General features: G+C 38.7%; 1 protein-coding gene and 1 non-coding gene across 2 annotated transcripts in view; one reads left to right on the top strand and one right to left on the bottom strand.

Annotated features, from left to right (window-relative positions):
- LOC145234389 (uncharacterized) overlaps positions 1–17,088 on the top strand; it is a 44,494-nt gene that overhangs the window by 10,675 nt on the left and 16,731 nt on the right. The window contains exons 22-53 of the mRNA XM_080099126.1: positions 15–141; positions 234–372; positions 546–650; positions 1,028–1,216; positions 1,677–1,922; positions 2,777–2,933; positions 3,301–3,466; positions 3,853–3,962; positions 4,265–4,341; positions 4,611–4,806; positions 4,991–5,116; positions 5,548–5,699; positions 5,764–5,913; positions 6,473–6,662; positions 6,983–7,108; positions 7,524–7,564; positions 7,841–8,030; positions 8,286–8,393; positions 8,501–8,538; positions 8,841–9,027; positions 9,250–9,287; positions 9,392–9,584; positions 9,997–10,089; positions 10,164–10,258; positions 10,548–10,703; positions 11,046–11,277; positions 12,227–12,442; positions 12,954–13,154; positions 13,589–13,680; positions 13,802–13,901; positions 13,966–14,070; positions 14,787–17,009. Coding sequence (XP_079955252.1) covers positions 15–141; positions 234–372; positions 546–650; positions 1,028–1,216; positions 1,677–1,922; positions 2,777–2,933; positions 3,301–3,466; positions 3,853–3,962; positions 4,265–4,341; positions 4,611–4,806; positions 4,991–5,116; positions 5,548–5,699; positions 5,764–5,913; positions 6,473–6,662; positions 6,983–7,108; positions 7,524–7,564; positions 7,841–8,030; positions 8,286–8,393; positions 8,501–8,538; positions 8,841–9,027; positions 9,250–9,287; positions 9,392–9,584; positions 9,997–10,089; positions 10,164–10,258; positions 10,548–10,703; positions 11,046–11,277; positions 12,227–12,442; positions 12,954–13,154; positions 13,589–13,680; positions 13,802–13,901; positions 13,966–14,070; positions 14,787–17,009 — 6,564 coding nt within the window. The remainder of the gene's footprint in view (positions 1–14; positions 142–233; positions 373–545; positions 651–1,027; positions 1,217–1,676; positions 1,923–2,776; positions 2,934–3,300; positions 3,467–3,852; positions 3,963–4,264; positions 4,342–4,610; positions 4,807–4,990; positions 5,117–5,547; positions 5,700–5,763; positions 5,914–6,472; positions 6,663–6,982; positions 7,109–7,523; positions 7,565–7,840; positions 8,031–8,285; positions 8,394–8,500; positions 8,539–8,840; positions 9,028–9,249; positions 9,288–9,391; positions 9,585–9,996; positions 10,090–10,163; positions 10,259–10,547; positions 10,704–11,045; positions 11,278–12,226; positions 12,443–12,953; positions 13,155–13,588; positions 13,681–13,801; positions 13,902–13,965; positions 14,071–14,786; positions 17,010–17,088) is intronic.
- Positions 11,529–11,602, bottom strand: Trnas-gga (transfer RNA serine (anticodon GGA)). The gene has a single exon. It is a non-coding gene; the product is annotated as a tRNA-Ser (tRNA).

Genomic DNA, 17,088 nt, shown 5'->3' with positions numbered 1-17,088 from the left:
TGTATTGAAACCAGGATGCAGTTGTCCATCCGGGCTTGTGTGGCATGATGAAAAATGTATCGATCCCACGGAATGTCCTTGTTACCACAACAACAAGCAATACGACCACGGTTCATCCATAGACGTTGATTGCAATCAATGGTAAGGTGGCACTGAATATTATATGTCATATTTGTTTCCATTATGTTGTTGATAAATTTCCGATGTGACTTTACCTTTTCTTGTCTCTATAGTTCTTGCAATTCGGGAAGATGGAAATGTACAAGCAAAATATGCGGAGGCTGGTGTAGCGTTACCGGGGAATCTCACTACAAAACCTTTGATCATAAATGGTTTGATTTTGCTGGAGATTGCGAGTACGTCTTGACTACGGTAAATACATCTGTACACCTTGTACATGAAAAAACCTGTTTTATACAGATGTTAAAATGAAGGTTATTTTTGTTTGTTGGTTGTAAATCTGGTTTGTCATTTGTTAGTCCAGAACGTTTCTTTGTGTATCTCTATAACCAATAATTCATTTGTTTAACGTATTTATTTTGCAGGATGAATGTGGCACAAATTCCAGTTCTTTCAAGATCTTTGCTAAAACAAACCCATGTGAGACACTTGGCTATGTTTGTTCAAGAACCACAACTGTTCAGTTGGGAGTAAGTATTAATAAAACGTATACCAATAGGGTTTGTAGAATTACGAATCATAAATTTGGGGTTATTAAGTTCAGTTGGTACGATAAAAAAGTAAAATACGATGTGTACAAAATTAATTTCTTTGGTAAAGAACCAATAGCCTAATAGGCCTCCAACATTGGCAAAATGTATTTTATTTATTCCAAAACCGAAATGAACATTTATCGTAATGACACGGTTGTTGTAGTCTGCGTTTAACAATTGCTCGTGATAAACCTTAAATCAGTATGTGATCAAATCTAAACTATTTTCTCTACCGATGGACTGCATATATTAGCAAGTCTTCAGACATACATTGTAGGCTTCTGTATTTTAGGTGTTATCATATGTATTTTTAGTCGAATCAAATCCTTCTGGAACAAGGATATACTCCTGAGGAAACTTCTCTTGCCGAGTCCAACGGTGTTGACGTTGTCTACACGATTTCCAACCACGGATCCTTTGTTGTCATTGATACAGTGATTGGTGTCACTGTGTTTTGGGACCAAAAAACTCGGATTTATATTGAACTCAATTCCGCGCACAATGTAAGTAACGACTGTATTAGATTTCAAGATTAGTACATCAATCTTTGTGTGCATATGAAGAATATTTGTTATACAGTATTTTAGTATACAAGTTTTCAACATTTGCGGCACCAGTTATGTCAGTAAAACAACTGTATGAAGAAATTTGAATTCACAATCGCCACTACGTTGGGCTTCTTGTTTACGTTGAATCATTTTCGCATTCTTTTCAATTAACGCTACTTTTACATCCAAAAATCAGTGAAATAGATTACAGGAATGGTTCAACGTTTATCTTTTTTTAGCCCTTTTCACAAAAAGGTTAAGAAAGCTTCTTAAACAAAATGCCTTTTTCTACAAAATGCCTATATTAGCTCAAAATTTTTTTGAATTCACACCCAGTTGACGACCTCTACATTACAGAATAAAACATGTCTAGGCCTATACTTGAACGCCTACTAACATTATCTATTGCATTCAGAACAAAGTATGCGGTCTGTGTGGGAACTTCGATGGAGACGAAAACAATGACTTTTTGATGAGAAGTCAGGAAGTCGTAGCTAATAGCAACGTGTTCGGAAATAACTGGCGACTGAAAGAATCGTGTCCATACAGTGAATTTGCGAAGACCTCGGACATGTGCGACGTGTATCCAGCCAGAAAGTCCTGGGCGATCAGACAGTGCAATATTCTACTAGACGATGCTTTCAAAAAGTGTAGAGACGAGGTAACATTTGCAACAAGCATATTTAGAGATGCAAAACTTTGACGATACTTTTGCAACTTTAGCCCCGGTAAATATATTGTTTGTAAAGGTCTATTAAACAGTATTATCAAATCATTTACAAATTTCTACCCACACCTAGTCCATCATGAATCAGCACTATAGATTTAAAGGCATAGGATTTCACTAGAACAAATTGTTTTGTTACCTATTGTACTGGGTAGAAAGTCTTAACTAACTATTCCTATGTCCTATGTACAAATATTCTTTGTCCGAACGTTTCCACTTCGTCAGTAAAAAATCAAGTATCAACAAAAGCGCAAACAAATTGGCGAATAAATATATAAAAGGTAGTTTATTTGCAAACATAACAACGTAATATAGAGCATGTGAAGTAGTTTTTTCGTAACACTGTCTCTTAGATCGAAAAAAACATTGTTTAGCATTCTTATGTGACAGGTTTTCAACAAGTCACTTAAGTAGTAACGAAAAGTCGTTTTAAAAGTTGCTCGCTGCAACGAAAAATGCACTTTGAAAGTATGTTCTATAACAGCAGTTCCCAACCATTTTGTGCTAAATGACCCTGTTTTTAAACTAATCATTTAAAGTGTACTAGTTATAACGTTAACGTAACCATGTCGCCTTAAAATATCTGGCATAAGGCCGTCTGACCCCACCAATGTCGCGTTTGACCCACCAAAGGCAATTGTGCCTTTTACTATTTGTCACTCAATGACGTTGAAAATAACAAATAGAGAAACAAAAACTATTTAATATAATCGGGTCACTCATTTAGAATAATGCAGCGATTCAACCACTTTTTTTAGGAGATTTTAAACTTCAAAAATTTTGTTTAGATTAACCACGAGATGTACCTTGAACACTGTTTGACTGACACATGTGGTTGTGAAGCAGGAGGGGACTGTGAATGTTTCTGTACTGCTGTCGTTGCATATGCTCATGTATGTAGTCAAGCGGGCATATTTGTGGAATGGAGATCAGCTGATATCTGTCGTAAGTTTTCAAAAATAAGTCCAAAAGAAAAAAAATACTTTGTACATAATAAGCAATTTGGCTACTCTTAGAAATATAAAGCACATTCCATAAAAGAACAAGTTTTGCCAATATTCTTATACAGGCAAATTTGTTTAATCGCACAACCCGTTCAATTACACGGGAATTGTAAATCCCAACCGTAGTCATTTGGTATGAAAATCGTCCGGAAAACTTTGTCAAAAGCTTGACACACTTGGTTATATGATTAGCTGAATCCGTCTTTAGTGACAACTTGAAAAAGAGTTGCTAACCTCATAGGCAGATTTGTATTGGAATAAGTATTCTGATCATTTCAACGGTTAAAAAATATTTTTTCCTTTTGCAGCGACTATGTGCGAACTATTGAATAAGGATGACAAGTGCGAATGGCGTTACGATGTTTGTGGGACGTCTTGCCCCGATACGTGCTGCAACAGAAACAACCAACATAACTGTGGTTTGCCTTGTTTGGAGGGATGTCATCCAAAGTGCCCTCTGGGAGCAGTATTCAGGTTGAAATTTTATTGTTAGTTCCAAATAGATTTCTTTTACCCAAGTTACACGATAAATTGTATCTAAACACATCACACTATCGAATTCAAAGTACTTGCATAAGTATGAACTGCAATTTTATAATTTCTAATTAAACAACGACATTCACACAAAAACCGACATGCAAAAAGTGAAATATGGCAAAAATATGGCCGCAATAAGTTTTGTCCTTAAATCGTTTATTGGTGTACAGAATCAAATAACTAACTTGCAGAAAATCAAGTCAATAATCCGCGTTGTTGTAAAATGGTTTATAGCCTTATATGTTTACATGGAAATGTTAGTTCGGCTAAGTTTAGCCCTGTCATTGAACGTTGTTTGTCGAACTTTATCTGTTCGTTTTTAGTCCGGAGAACCAGACTTGTATTGACGAGAACTCCTGTGGTCCATGCCCGACCACAACTACAACTGTGACAACAACAACTGCAACCACAATCTACACGACCGTTACAACGCGTAAGAATACGTTTGGTTCTTATTTTACGTGATATCATATTCTGTATACACTGAGTCTTGCAAAACAAATTGAAAACAAAAGTAAACATGAGTTGCTCATATAATTAGGTGATTTTGGACCTTATTTCCCCATGAGAGTGCTGGAAGGCCTAATAAATTCTTTTTAAATTTGTAATATATTTTACCGTCAAATCTTTGTATGTAACACATGTTTATGTCGTTATCTTTAATCAGCAAGTTTCTTTAGAGCAAGTTTACTGGTATATTACGATTTCGTTTATTACAAATTCTTGTCATTTTAGCAACCAGTACGACGACGGTAACAACTCCAAAACCTTGCCCCAAAGCTTGTGTCGATTCCAAAAATGTTACCAGAGACGTAAGTGACCTGTAATTGTCTGGCGACTGCACATACCCCCGAAATTTATTTGTTGGATTGCTTAATTCGGTTTGGGTGATGCTTATACCAATGGCCAGATGCCTGTTTGTGCTAGACGGGATATGAAGTAACGCTTTTCTGTAAATTAATCGTTTTTCTATCGTCTGAACCAGTAAAAAAGGAACTAGCGGTTTGCTCTATCGCATGTTTTCCATCCATTAGTAAACAAGGAAAGTGAGACTTAGTTTCATATTTTGCGTATTTTTTAGATTGGTGAGGTTTGGTATGACGAGGAATGCTCAAAATTGGAATGCACATATTTCTCGGGCGAATGTCCCAAGATTCGAAGCACGAACAACAATTGCATTCAATCAATAGACTGTCCAGATTACAAAACATCGAGACCTGTGACCTACAGTGACCCTCAAGATGACCCTGACCCCTGCTGTGAAGAACTGGAATGCGGTAAATATGCTACTGTATTTTTGTGACAGGGAGGATTTTTCAGAATCACTGTCAAACGTCTCAATAGCAGTCATCATCACCGACTAGCGTTTGCACGTAAATAAACACACAACTTTTTACATGTACATTGTTTGTTCTAGCTTGATAATTAGGTATATTTGTTTATCTACGATATTTTTTTCAGTTTGCAAGCCTTCAAGTACCTTGGATGTAGAATGTCCTAAATCACCTACGTGTGGATCGCTAGAGCGTAAAAAAGATACAGGAACGTACCCAGATACGAACGGCTGTTGCCCGCAACACGAATGCGGTTGGTTTATTTTATATCCTTATGAGTTGTTACTTAAAACTGATTTGGTTTGTTGTCATATTGTACAATTGATTTTATCATCAAACTCAGCTAAAACTGTCTGAAGTAACGAGGACACTCTGCTGATTTTTTGTTTTTTTCTGATTTGATAGTAGGTGTTTATCCGACTTTTTGTATGGTGCCGCAATTGTAATGTTATATAGGCAAAAATATATTACACTACTTGCATAAGCATAAACTGCAATAGCAAAAGAAAGGCGTTTTGTATAAAACGTTTGTATGATCAGAACAGTATGCTACGCTTCCATACCCAATAAAATAGTGTTGTTTTATCGCAAAATGTAAGCAATTGCGACAGCTAAATATTCCCAGAACTTTGTAATACTTTGTAAAATTAAACATTTAAATCTTAACAAAACGTTTTTTCGCAGTTTGCAAAGACGATTCCGAGCTTATCAAACTTTGCCCTCAACCAGACGAATGTCCGCTGGGTTATACCAGTTACTCTATCGACGATGATTCGTGTTGTCCAAAGGTCGGCTGTCGTTGCGAGTACTGTGTAGCAGATGGGACAGAGATTGAAGTAAGTACAAAGGCCTCGAGCTGAACTCAAATGAACCTGCTTTAAACGTGTATCTACATAACAGATAAATGGCCGCTACAAGGAGGACGAATGTGTAACCAAGGTATGCACAGCGTCCGAAGGCACAGCTTGCCCAACACTTCAGGTGTTTTACGATGCAAAGGAGCACTGTCCGCAGATCTCTGGATGTGGTCAATACGAAGTAGCCTACCCGGTAAGAAAATATGTGTTTAACGATGCCTAAGGGGCTATCTTCTGTTTGTGCAACTTTTGTTGTGTTTTGATTAACTTTCGACACGAATGTTCTGTTACCCAAGTAGGCTATTGCATGCTTAAAGAATAAGTTTTGTTGGTACATCACATATTATCCAAACAACGAAAAACACGTTATAATGCGTTACCCGGTCCATATTGTGAAGTAAAAATATACTATATGTTTACCTGTTAACAACGTATATTTCAACCACTCTGCGATGAAAGATTTCCAAGTATGCTGCTAAAAACTGAATTTAAAGAGTACAACTACCATGTCATGTTTTAAAACTTGTATACTGGTCTGCACGACAACGCCAGAAGTCTGTTTTGGACTTTCTTTTGTACCAAAAGCAGTCTCACCCAACGCTATAAAGTCGCCAGTAAATTTCTTTAAACATTTATTGTTTGTTTTTGGCCTACAAAGTACCGCAACCTTAGGAAACACTGTTATATAAAACATTGGTTAACCTTTTATTCTAAACCCTTTTTTAAAAAAAGTTCTGTGATTTTAATACAAGATCTCATACATCTCTTCGTCGGATGACCCCAACGTATGTTGCACGGAATATGGCTGCCGTTGTGATAGATCGCAATTGCCTAAAACGTGTCCACAATGGAGTGACAGAATGTCATGTTCTAAATATCAGACCATTCAAACCGAAAATTACTTTCATGATTCATCCGGTTGCTGTCCCGTGCTCACATGCGGTAAGATTCAACCTTAGGCCAATAGAAAAAATGCGTCGATTTTTTTTAATGAAAGTGAACACAAGTTTAGGCTAGCGTAGGTATCCAACTTATTTGTATTTGAAATGCCTAACTGTTTTTGCTTTCGTTGCGAAAGTTTGAACTATGACTGTAAATATAAGTTACAAACTTCATTGAAAGACTTTTTGTAGTGTGTTTTTCCTGGTAAAGATGCCCCAAACAAAATATTACTTGATGCCACGATTAACTGTACTTTGTCAGTGTGTTGCAACCATATAAAGGTGGGTAACACTGCTCTAGTTTTTGTTGGTGTTTTCTAGTTTGCAAAGAAGACTTGAAGGAAATCTGTCCTCAATGGCACGATATTGAATGTGGCGAGTACGAAACCAAGTCTTACCTTGGAATGTCTAATGAAACCGACTTATGTTGTCCATCATATGAGTGTGGTAAGTTTTTAAGTCACTTTACTTTGTTTTTTGCAAGTTAACATATTTTTATTGCCGACACAAACAATCGTGAAAACTTTGACATCCCTAATACATTAATCCCGTGGTCGGCAATCTTTTTTGCGGACCGTTTTTGAAACTGAAATTTTACGCGGACCCGCCTTCAAAAACTACAAATATTTGGCAATTGAAACGTTTAAATTAGTTTATCATCCCCGGAATACATGGGCAAAATGTTTTGAAGCATTAATCCAGGAAAAGTCTACGGCCCGATAACGAACTCTTTGCGGACCGGCACCGGGCCGCAGAACGGCAGTTGCTGACCACTGCATTAAACCATTTTGCCATAGGACTATTTAACTACAGCCTACCAATTTTATGTGCACCTTTCTATTTTAAACCTATTTGTTTTCAGTAAAACCACCGTGCGCTGATCCTGAAGGAAAACCATTTACTGTAAGTACACAATTTTCGAGGCGTTTTTGACATCTTCATTTTTCTAGTCGTAGTAATTGGTTTACACTACACATCAAAAGTATAAGATTGACAACTATTTCCGGACTGACATGGTACTAGGTCGTTGGTTTTGTGAAAAACGACATTCGCAACAATGAGAAACAAACCAAATGACATAAAAACTAGAATTTGACTCAAAAACCTAAATCATTATGTTGGGTATCGTTAAACTGGTTAGTTTTGTTTACTAATTCCACACATAATTTCTGTTTGCAGGGCACAATTTCGTACGAGCTTGAAGATAAATGCTGCACAAGCGAATGTATTGAAAAAGATGACAAATCGACGGTGGAAACCAGGTGTTTCATGCCAATGTGCTCTTACCAGTGTGACAAAGATCACTTCTATCCGAAATTGGGAACGGCGTGGGATTCTGAACGTCCTTGTTGTCGCGAATTTGATTGCGGTGTGTTTTGTTTTGTTGTTTCGTGTAATATCCTTTAGGTCATGGGCTACCTTTTGCCTCTAATTAACAATTAACGGAATAAAAAGTTGAATTAGTTACTTTAGTAAAGATTGGAAGTAGGTATACTATATTTTGTAATAAACGTGTAATTAAAATTAAATTCTGTGTGGTCGATTAAGCGTACTCAAGCGTGAACTATTGGTGCTTTCCTGGTGTTTGCCTGCAGAGTAATTTTGTTTATTTTTCTTTACTCAGTTTGCGACAACAAAAACTGTCCTATTCCTATGTGTACGCCGTCCAGCGAACTAATTGTGGTGCAGAAGGCTGACGGGATTGAGACTTGCTGTGACGAGTATGACTGTAGTAAGTGTATATGTTTTATCAAGCTATTTGTGAGTGTAAATACATGAAAATGTTTTAAAATCATTATTTTCGTCGACTTGCTAAGCTACGAAAATTATGTTTTACAGAAAGTGTTCGCTGTGAGTACAAGGGAGAAGTCTATGAGGTATGTAGGTTTTGTTATTGTCAATGTCACCCTGTTTAGGATTGTACAAGCCATTTAGTTCATGTATGGAACAAAGTTATTTTTTATGAATATTTCCAAAGTAGCAGTATCCCTAATATTGAAGTAAGTCTTTAGGTTGTAATTACCACATAAACTGTTACCTTGTAATACAACCAAAAATGTTGTAGAAAGCGATTTTTATCACCAAATGCACTTGTCTTGAACTTTAGTCAAAATGTTAAAATTTGCATATGCGCACATTATGTTGGAAGTTTCATTTTCACAATATCTTTTCTTCGTAGGCCAATACAACGTGGACAGACGGCTGTTCGAAATATCGCTGTGTTCTCAACGAAACCACAAGCGTATTTGAATCCGTAGAAGGCAGTGCATACGATTGTCCACCTGACGTAACTTGTCCAAACGACCAATATGAAAAAGCAGAAAACACATCATATGTGAACGAGTGCTGCAAGGCGTATTTTTGCGGTAAGTATTTTCTTTGTAATAGCAACTCTCAGCTATTGGATACACCGTCTTTCAACAGCATTTTTCGGCTTAACCGAAATATATTAGACTGTCCTGGTAAAAAGATAACAGTAGTGTCTATATATGTTTGGAACTTTCGTAAGATAGACCGGTGTTGATACCTACACGGTCTAATCATGAAATTTTGAGGTCATTTTATGAGGGCTAATTTTCTCTTTACAGTTTGCAAATACATCAACATCAATGGAAACTTACAAACCGTAAGTTATTTGAGTTATTTTAAGTTTAAAACAACACTTTCTTACCAATTTGGTCAAATGTAGTGAACATGTGCGATGGGCTGCATGATAAACTTGTTATTCAGGTCGGTTATGAATATGAGGACCCGGAGAATCCCGAATGCTACACAATTAAAGTCGTCCAACGTGAAGCGAACGAGTGTCCGGAAACTGTGAGGGAAGAAAGGTTCGAATGCGAAGATGAAGTTATATGCGGAGATTGTCAAGAGAGAGTACTCGTGCGTAACAATACATGCTGTGGTTCCGTGTATCAATGCAGTAGGTTTTTTTCCAAATGGCAAATTAGGAAATATTAAAAGTTTAGTAAAACCTTTAATTGTATCACTGTAATTGTGGTCATGCAACACTACAAAAATATTTCAAAACATTGTGCTTTCGCTGGAACGTCGTTTTGTTTTTCCAAAGCGTGTAAAAACTTAAAAAAACAATGCGGTAGTAATTAGGTTTTAAGCTATTGAAACGCGCACCATTTTTTGTTGGTCTTGCAAATTGCTTAGTTGAATTTAAAATCTGCTGAAAAGGGTGACTAGTTGCATTGCATCGAAATGCGTAATTATTTCCCTTTATTCTTGTCATCAAATCACCAACTAGTTCTCGAAAAGCATTTTTTAATTCGTGAACGTTTTTCCGTTTTGCTGTTTTCTAATTGTTTTATGACATAATTCCACAGCTAACAAGACATGTCCCGAAGTCCAGTGTACAGACGAACAATACAAGGTGTTGGTTTCTAACGATAGTTGCTGTGATGAGTACAAGTGTATTTGTAAGTATTTGATTGTATATTATGAGAAAAGCCTCCAAATGTGTACGCTTTTCATGGATATTTGTTTAAAACAGGTAAATGCAGCGGAGTCGGCTCAAACTTTGCATTTCAATATCGCTGTCGACAAAGATTCAATCTTGTTGGAAACTGCACTTTCCTTCTTTCAAAGGTAACGTTGTAAATTCGTCGTCACCCGTCTTGTCAATAATAAATTAGAAACGATACCTTTGTTCGTAGTCTCTTTTTTTGCCTAAGGCAATCAACATACTCTTGGCTTTCATACACTTTTATACTTGCTACGGTTTTGCCATCCAACCAATGGTTTGCCGACATAATTTCAACATGCGCAATTGTAGAGAATTGTAGAGAAGTTTTTCAATTGATTTAGTGTGTTTGCCTGCAAGTTGTAAATTGTAGACCCTAAAGATTTGCTGTTTACTGGTTTTTGTTCTTTGTAGGATGTGGAAAACGACAATTTTGAGATCCTTGTGAACCAGGGCTTCTGTGGAGAAATTTATCCTGATGGACTTTTTACAGCCAACCAGATTTGCTACAAAAAGCTTACTATCAATTACAAGACAAACCAATTTGAATTCCTTATTCAACCTGGGAAGGTAAGAGACTAAATTAAAACCAACTTGGAAATATTTCTTTGGACATATTGTTGTGGTCATTTTAAAGAAACTCGCTGTTAAACCAAAATAATGCGAAAGTTTAAGCATGTAGACAAAATCAATATTTTGTAAGTTAATTGTTATAGCTCAGCGTTCCCGGTCTCCGTTGAGTCGGTAAAAGATTGGTAAAAGGATGTCCACAGATGGCTTAAGACATACAGCGATATCTTTCAACATTATTTTAAATTCACTTTTTTGCCATGTTCGCAATAATCCGCCAAAGCTTTTCTGCTATTATGAGGAAATTGTTTTAGTTTGACATCATTTTTTCCCTTTCATTAGATTCTGTTAAATGGAAATGAGATACCGAGGTACAACAACTACGGCGTGTACGTATTTAGTGGCAGGGTGACCCGAGACTCAGTTAAATACGTCGCCTACCTTCTCCTATGGCTCAGGAATGAGGGTGTGATTATCTTCTATCGAAATCCGTATATCGGCCAGAATCCAAATGCCGTAGGCACGATTGACCTCTATCTAACCGCAAGACCGAAGGGAACAGCCGGACTTTGTGGTAGGTTTTGTTAATGTTAACATCATTTGCTTTATATTCTATAATTTACGGTTGCAGTTATTCATGTATAAGTCAATCTTTCTCGACTTTAAGTATTTTATCATAAAAAATAGGGTGTAGAAATCAATCTTTAAAAGTGTAGCTGCTTTCATATTAATCACAGTACGCCAGGCCCATTGAAGGCGCTATACCGAATCAGCCGGTCACCAAGCATTCACCACCATATGGCAAGGCGTAGGCTAGAAAAATCTAGCCTGCGGTGGGATTCGAACCCACGACAGGAGTCTTTCCGGGACTCGCGCTCTACCAACTGAGCTACACAGGCCCAGTGGAGAATCCGCCGAAAGTCGAATCACAAGCACCGTTGCCTGCCTCGTATGCTGCACATGTCAGCTTCGTAGTAGGGGATCGCCAGTTGGTAGAGCGCGAGTCCCGGAAAGACTCCTGTCGTCGGTTCGAATCCCACCGCAGGCTAGATTTTTCTAGCCTACGCCTTGCCATATGGTGGTGAATGCTTGGTGACCGGCTGATTCGGTATAGCGCCTTCAATGGGCCTGGCGTACTGTGATTTATTTATGAGTGTGCCGTGATCGCTGGTCTGCATAGACGCTTCAGGGCTGATCCCAGTTATGAATTTATGTTCATCTTAACTGCTTTCATATTAATCATAGTTTTGCACAATTTAAAATCCATATTATTTAACTCCAAAATGTTGTAGAGCAGGGGCTCCGCAACGCTGAAATAACCTATGAACCAGACAAAAATCACAAAAAGATACATCGGATACAAAATATCGAAGTCATTACTATTTTAAAATAACAAATTGGCCCACTGCGTTTGAAGTGTTGCTGACCTCTGCTAAGTAGCCCATACATACGCATACATGTGTAATTCTGGACACTGAGGTCATAAAACGATCAGCCTAATACCGCAAAATATTTTCGCTCAGGAAATTGCGACGGACAACCTGAGTACGAGTGTCCATCCACTGGCCCACTGGTGACAACAGATTATCAACAAGACTCAACTTGCTTGCCACCATGTGGATATGGTGACACTTGCGAAGAGGAACGATGTAAGGATATCAGTCCATGTATAGTGTGTCAAAACTGCACAGAATTTGGACTCAACGACCCATGTGCTGCCCTGGAAAATCCTGTCTTTGGTATGGGTTTATACTTTTTGCTGCCTTATTAAACTATTAGCTTTAGGGTTTGTTGAAACTGCTGAAGTAATACAAAATAGTAATATTAGTACTAATTTAAACTTGTGTAATGAAATCACATTTTTATGTATCGTACCACTCTAATGTATGTTGTTGTTTTTCTTGTGCAATCAAAAACCTATCGTTGGAACATTTTGTTTGTCATTTTCTTGTGATCAAGCCTTATCTGTTCCATGAACCCTGTCTGTTCTGCTTTAATGATGCATAGATTATTGGTAGGACTTATTTCGATTTCCAGGTTTGACCATATGGGCGCTACTGTAACTGTTGCCTGCAACTTATTGTTATTTGTTTGAGATATTTGTATGAACTGGTAAGCTTTTTGTCTTACAATGTCGACTATAAGTAACTTTGCAACAACTATAGTAATTACGCAATAAAAAATAATTACTGTCAATCTTGACATTATTTGGAACATATCTTTTTAACTACTTTGCTTGTCAAATTGTAGACGCCTGTCATGAAGGTGTGAACATGACCGCACTGTACGAGCAGTGTTACGAATCTCAATGTTTTTCATCGAACGACAACACAACTGCTGTGGAGGCTCAGTGCAACGTTTGCTCGTCACAGTTTCTCCAACAGCACATAGCGGAGTGCCAAGGGAACGGTCACTGCAACAACTATCAGGAAACGTTTTTGTGTGACACTGGTAAGTTGTGCCACACGTTCTTTTGCTCTGTTGTCCTAGTTCGACCCTGTTTAGTGCAGAGTTATAAGTCAGGTTTTGGTTTTTTACAAATGGACTTGATTTGGACCTGGCTTTGTTTTTTTTACAAATGGACTTGACTTGGGCCTGGCTTCGCATTCTGTGTCAGTAATGTTTTAAAATATAAGCGGGGTTAGTAGCTGGTTGCAGGCTATAACCTAATGATTAACGGCCCTAAAACGTCTTTGGGCCATTTATGTCTTTATTATTATGGGCCTATCAACAAAACTTTCGGCGTAAACAGGCTTTGGAAAAACGATTCGGGTTTGGGCTTGAATTGCAGGACCACTTTAAAATGATTTAGTGTGTCTTCATTATAAACGGTATTGTTTAGTTGTGAACTGAATGTGATTTGACGTTTTTCTTATCTTTTACAGGTAGAGAAGTATGTCCTGGTATACAAGAATATCAACACTGCATTGATGATTGCGAGGCCAGAAAGACGTGTGATGGAATCGTTTCTACCACAGTAAGTTTCTAATGTTCACCGAGCTTAATTGCTTCAACTGCAAATGGAAACCATTTTAGTGGTTGCTCCGTCTGTAACTGTAGTGAATATATCATTCTCAGTGCAAAATTTGTTGTTTTAGGTGTCAAGCATTTGCGCAGAGACTGTTGTGTCCGGATGTGCATGTCCCGAAGGATACGTATTTCGCAGCGAAACAGATCAAACATGTGTCAAGCAGGAATGTAAGACGAACATTTCCCAAAACACAATTTTTACAACAATGCTAAATGGTGGTGTGTTCTTCAGGTTGTAGCTGTCCGTCACCTCCTGTATGCGAGGAAGGACCTAACTATGTCGCTGTACAAGATGGTGTAGATGATTGCGGTTGTCCTGTACACAGGGCTATTTGCGGTAAGCAATAATGGTTGAAACACAGTACACATAAAAAAGTTATTTTCATCCTACTGTATAAACGCGGAAAATACGGATTTCTAACTGCGAACTAGTAGCGTAGACCAGTGTTTTTCAACCTTTTATGAGCCACGGAACACTTTATGCATTAAAATAATTTTGCGGAACATCAAACGATACAATAAGAATAAAACAACTAGGCTCAGGGTGACACTAAAACGCTAAATCGCACATCACGTAATCACTAAAACGGATAAAAAACCTCATCTATTCAAACAAGCAAATTTCTCGCAGAACACCTGACGATCTTTCACGGAACACTAGTGTTCCGCGGAACACCGCGGTTGAAAATCACTGGCGTAGACTGCAGACAAAAATTTAAGTTGTGACTTGATGCAAATTGGTTTTGATTTAAAACACCGATTTACGGGACCTAAAATGTGCATTTTCCCCCATAGCAGGCAAGGCAAAATATCATACTTTCCCTTCTTAATTAGGTTGTGGTCGATATGTGTTTCTTTAGGAAATAACTAATTTTATAAAACACATTTTTACCACCATATTTCGTACAAATGTGTCATAACCTCCAGTCCGGATTCCAGTGACTGACAGCTTGACATCGAAAGCACTGTGACCCACAACATAGCATTGCTGTCCCAACGAAGACTTATAAAATTTGTTAAAGGTTCAACGTACAATATGTTGTTGTTTTTCAGTTTGCTGCCCAAGATGTCGCAACCCTGTCAACAACGGGCCTATAGAACCGGGAACAACAGTTCCATCTGAGGATGGTTGTGGTGTTTACGTTTGTGCAGAATACAACGCAGCTACCAACCCCAACTGTGAAACCTATCAGGCTTATTACCAGCACAACACATGTCCAACGCAAACTTGTGAAGGCCAGAAGATTGCCAAATACGTCGACCAGCCCGGTTATTGTTGCCCCGATAAGATTTGCGTTTGTCCGGAATATGACGAACTAGTCTGCACGCAGAAGTATGAAGTAGTTAAGTACACCGAAGGAGAATGTCCCAAGCCCATATGTGTTTGTGATTGCCCACCTATCAATGCCAATTGTACACACAGTCCAGGATGTAAAGTAAAACTTAACTACGCATCTTCTACTGACTGTGGTTGTGTCGAATCGTGGGAATGTGTCCCCGATCCACAGCTTTGTCCAGATCCTCCTATATGTAGCAAATGTCAAGAACTATCGACAACCAGTTCTGTTCCTGGGACCTACGAATGTGATGCGAATTGCAATGTCTATCAATGCACACCCAGAACTTGTCCGCCGTACCTTTCTCCAACTTTACCTTGTCCTGAGTATGAGATTGTGGTAACCAAGTATGATCCTAGCGACAGCGATCTTTGTTGTCCAAAGGCCGAATGCATATGTAAACCTGTACCTGATCTGCAAAGGGAATGTCCCCAGTGGAATTTTGAATGCGATGACGACTATGTGGCCATAAGAACTAATCGCGAAGATGAATGTTGTCCAGAGTACGAGTGTGTTTGTAACGAGGACGCGTGTCCCCAACCAATCGATTGTGACTACAAGCAGCTAGTCACCACTTCGCCTTCGTCCACAGCCACTGGATCTCATCAAGAAGTCTGTTGCGATTCGTACAACTGTACATGTGAAGGAGTGATCTGTATTGGAAAGCCACATGAGTGCCCACGATATCAAAAGATACAATCTGGCAAAGATGAGTCAAATGAATGTTGTCCTATGTACACATGTGTTTGCGATCCAAGCCAATATCAATACGAGTTAACTGTTTCTCCGTATAAGCCAAACGAGGATGGAGAATGCTCACTTCCAGGTCAACAAGTGGCCCCAGTCTATGACCCATCTGGCTGCGTGCCAAAATGCGAGTGTTACCCTGAAGAGCATTTGTTGGACAATTGTGTGAAGTATCAGGTACTTGTCGAAGTCTGCAAAGATCCGAAGGTTGTGCGAAATATTCCTGCTCCAGAAAATGATCTGGATTATATATGCTGCCCTGCTGCCGAATGCGTTTGTCCCGAATGCGGAGAAGATTATCTATCAAGAGAAGATTTAAATAAAACACGAGGACCAGGACATATAGTCGTTCCGAAGGAGCCAGCAGCTGAGTGTTGCCAGGAATATCAGTTAATCTGTGATCCCGACGCGGCATCAAGCGAGTATTGTTTCCAATACATTCCATCATGTTCATATGGATACAAGTTGCAACGAAGTCCCAAAGATGTTGAATGCTGTCCATCTTACACATGCATATGCGACCAGAGCCTTTGCCCATCGGCACCAGAATGTGACACTCCCAAGATACTGACCAACGACAGTACAGTCGATGAAAGTTGCTGCCTAGCATACGAATGCGTGTGTCCCGAAGACCCTAATAAAGATCTTGTTTGCGTTGCACCGAAAGTCGAAGCATACACCGAAACAGTTTGTCCACAAAAATACTGTCACTGCCCCGATGATTGCCCGAAGGAAGCTACAATTGATTGTACCGATAAACCTGGTTGTCGTGCGGTCGTCGACGCTAGAGATGAATGTGGATGTGCAATAAACTCAACCTGTATTGGAGATCCAGCACCTTGCGATGAAGCCCCCGATTGCCCATCGTGTTATTCCGTTCATCAAGTTGACACAGTAATAGTTGTTGGTGATTGCAACTCAACTTGTCCCAAGTACCAATGCCAAAAAGACCCGTGTCCAACCTATGATTCCCCTGCGTTGCCATGCGCTGAGTATCAACAGGAAGTATCATTATACGACGACGAAGATAGCAACAAGTGCTGTCCTCAGACCAAATGCGAATGTAAACCGAACGAGGAATTAGCGGATCTGTGCTTACATTGGTATGACTTGACTTGTGCTAAACACGAATCCAGAACGTACCTCGGACAGCAAAACGGAACCAGCGACTGTTGTCCGCTTTATCAATGTGGTAAGCTTATATTTTGACTTTTAGCTTACTTTTTGTTTTGTTACATACGCAGTTTTAACTTACGTTCAAGCTGATTACA

This window comes from Phallusia mammillata, chromosome 6 (assembly GCF_965637545.1).
Source record: "Phallusia mammillata chromosome 6, kaPhaMamm4.hap1.1, whole genome shotgun sequence".
NCBI lineage: Eukaryota > Metazoa > Chordata > Ascidiacea > Phlebobranchia > Ascidiidae > Phallusia > Phallusia mammillata.
The sequence above is the reverse complement of the archived record's forward strand: the minus strand, read 5'-3'. Positions and strand labels throughout refer to the sequence as shown.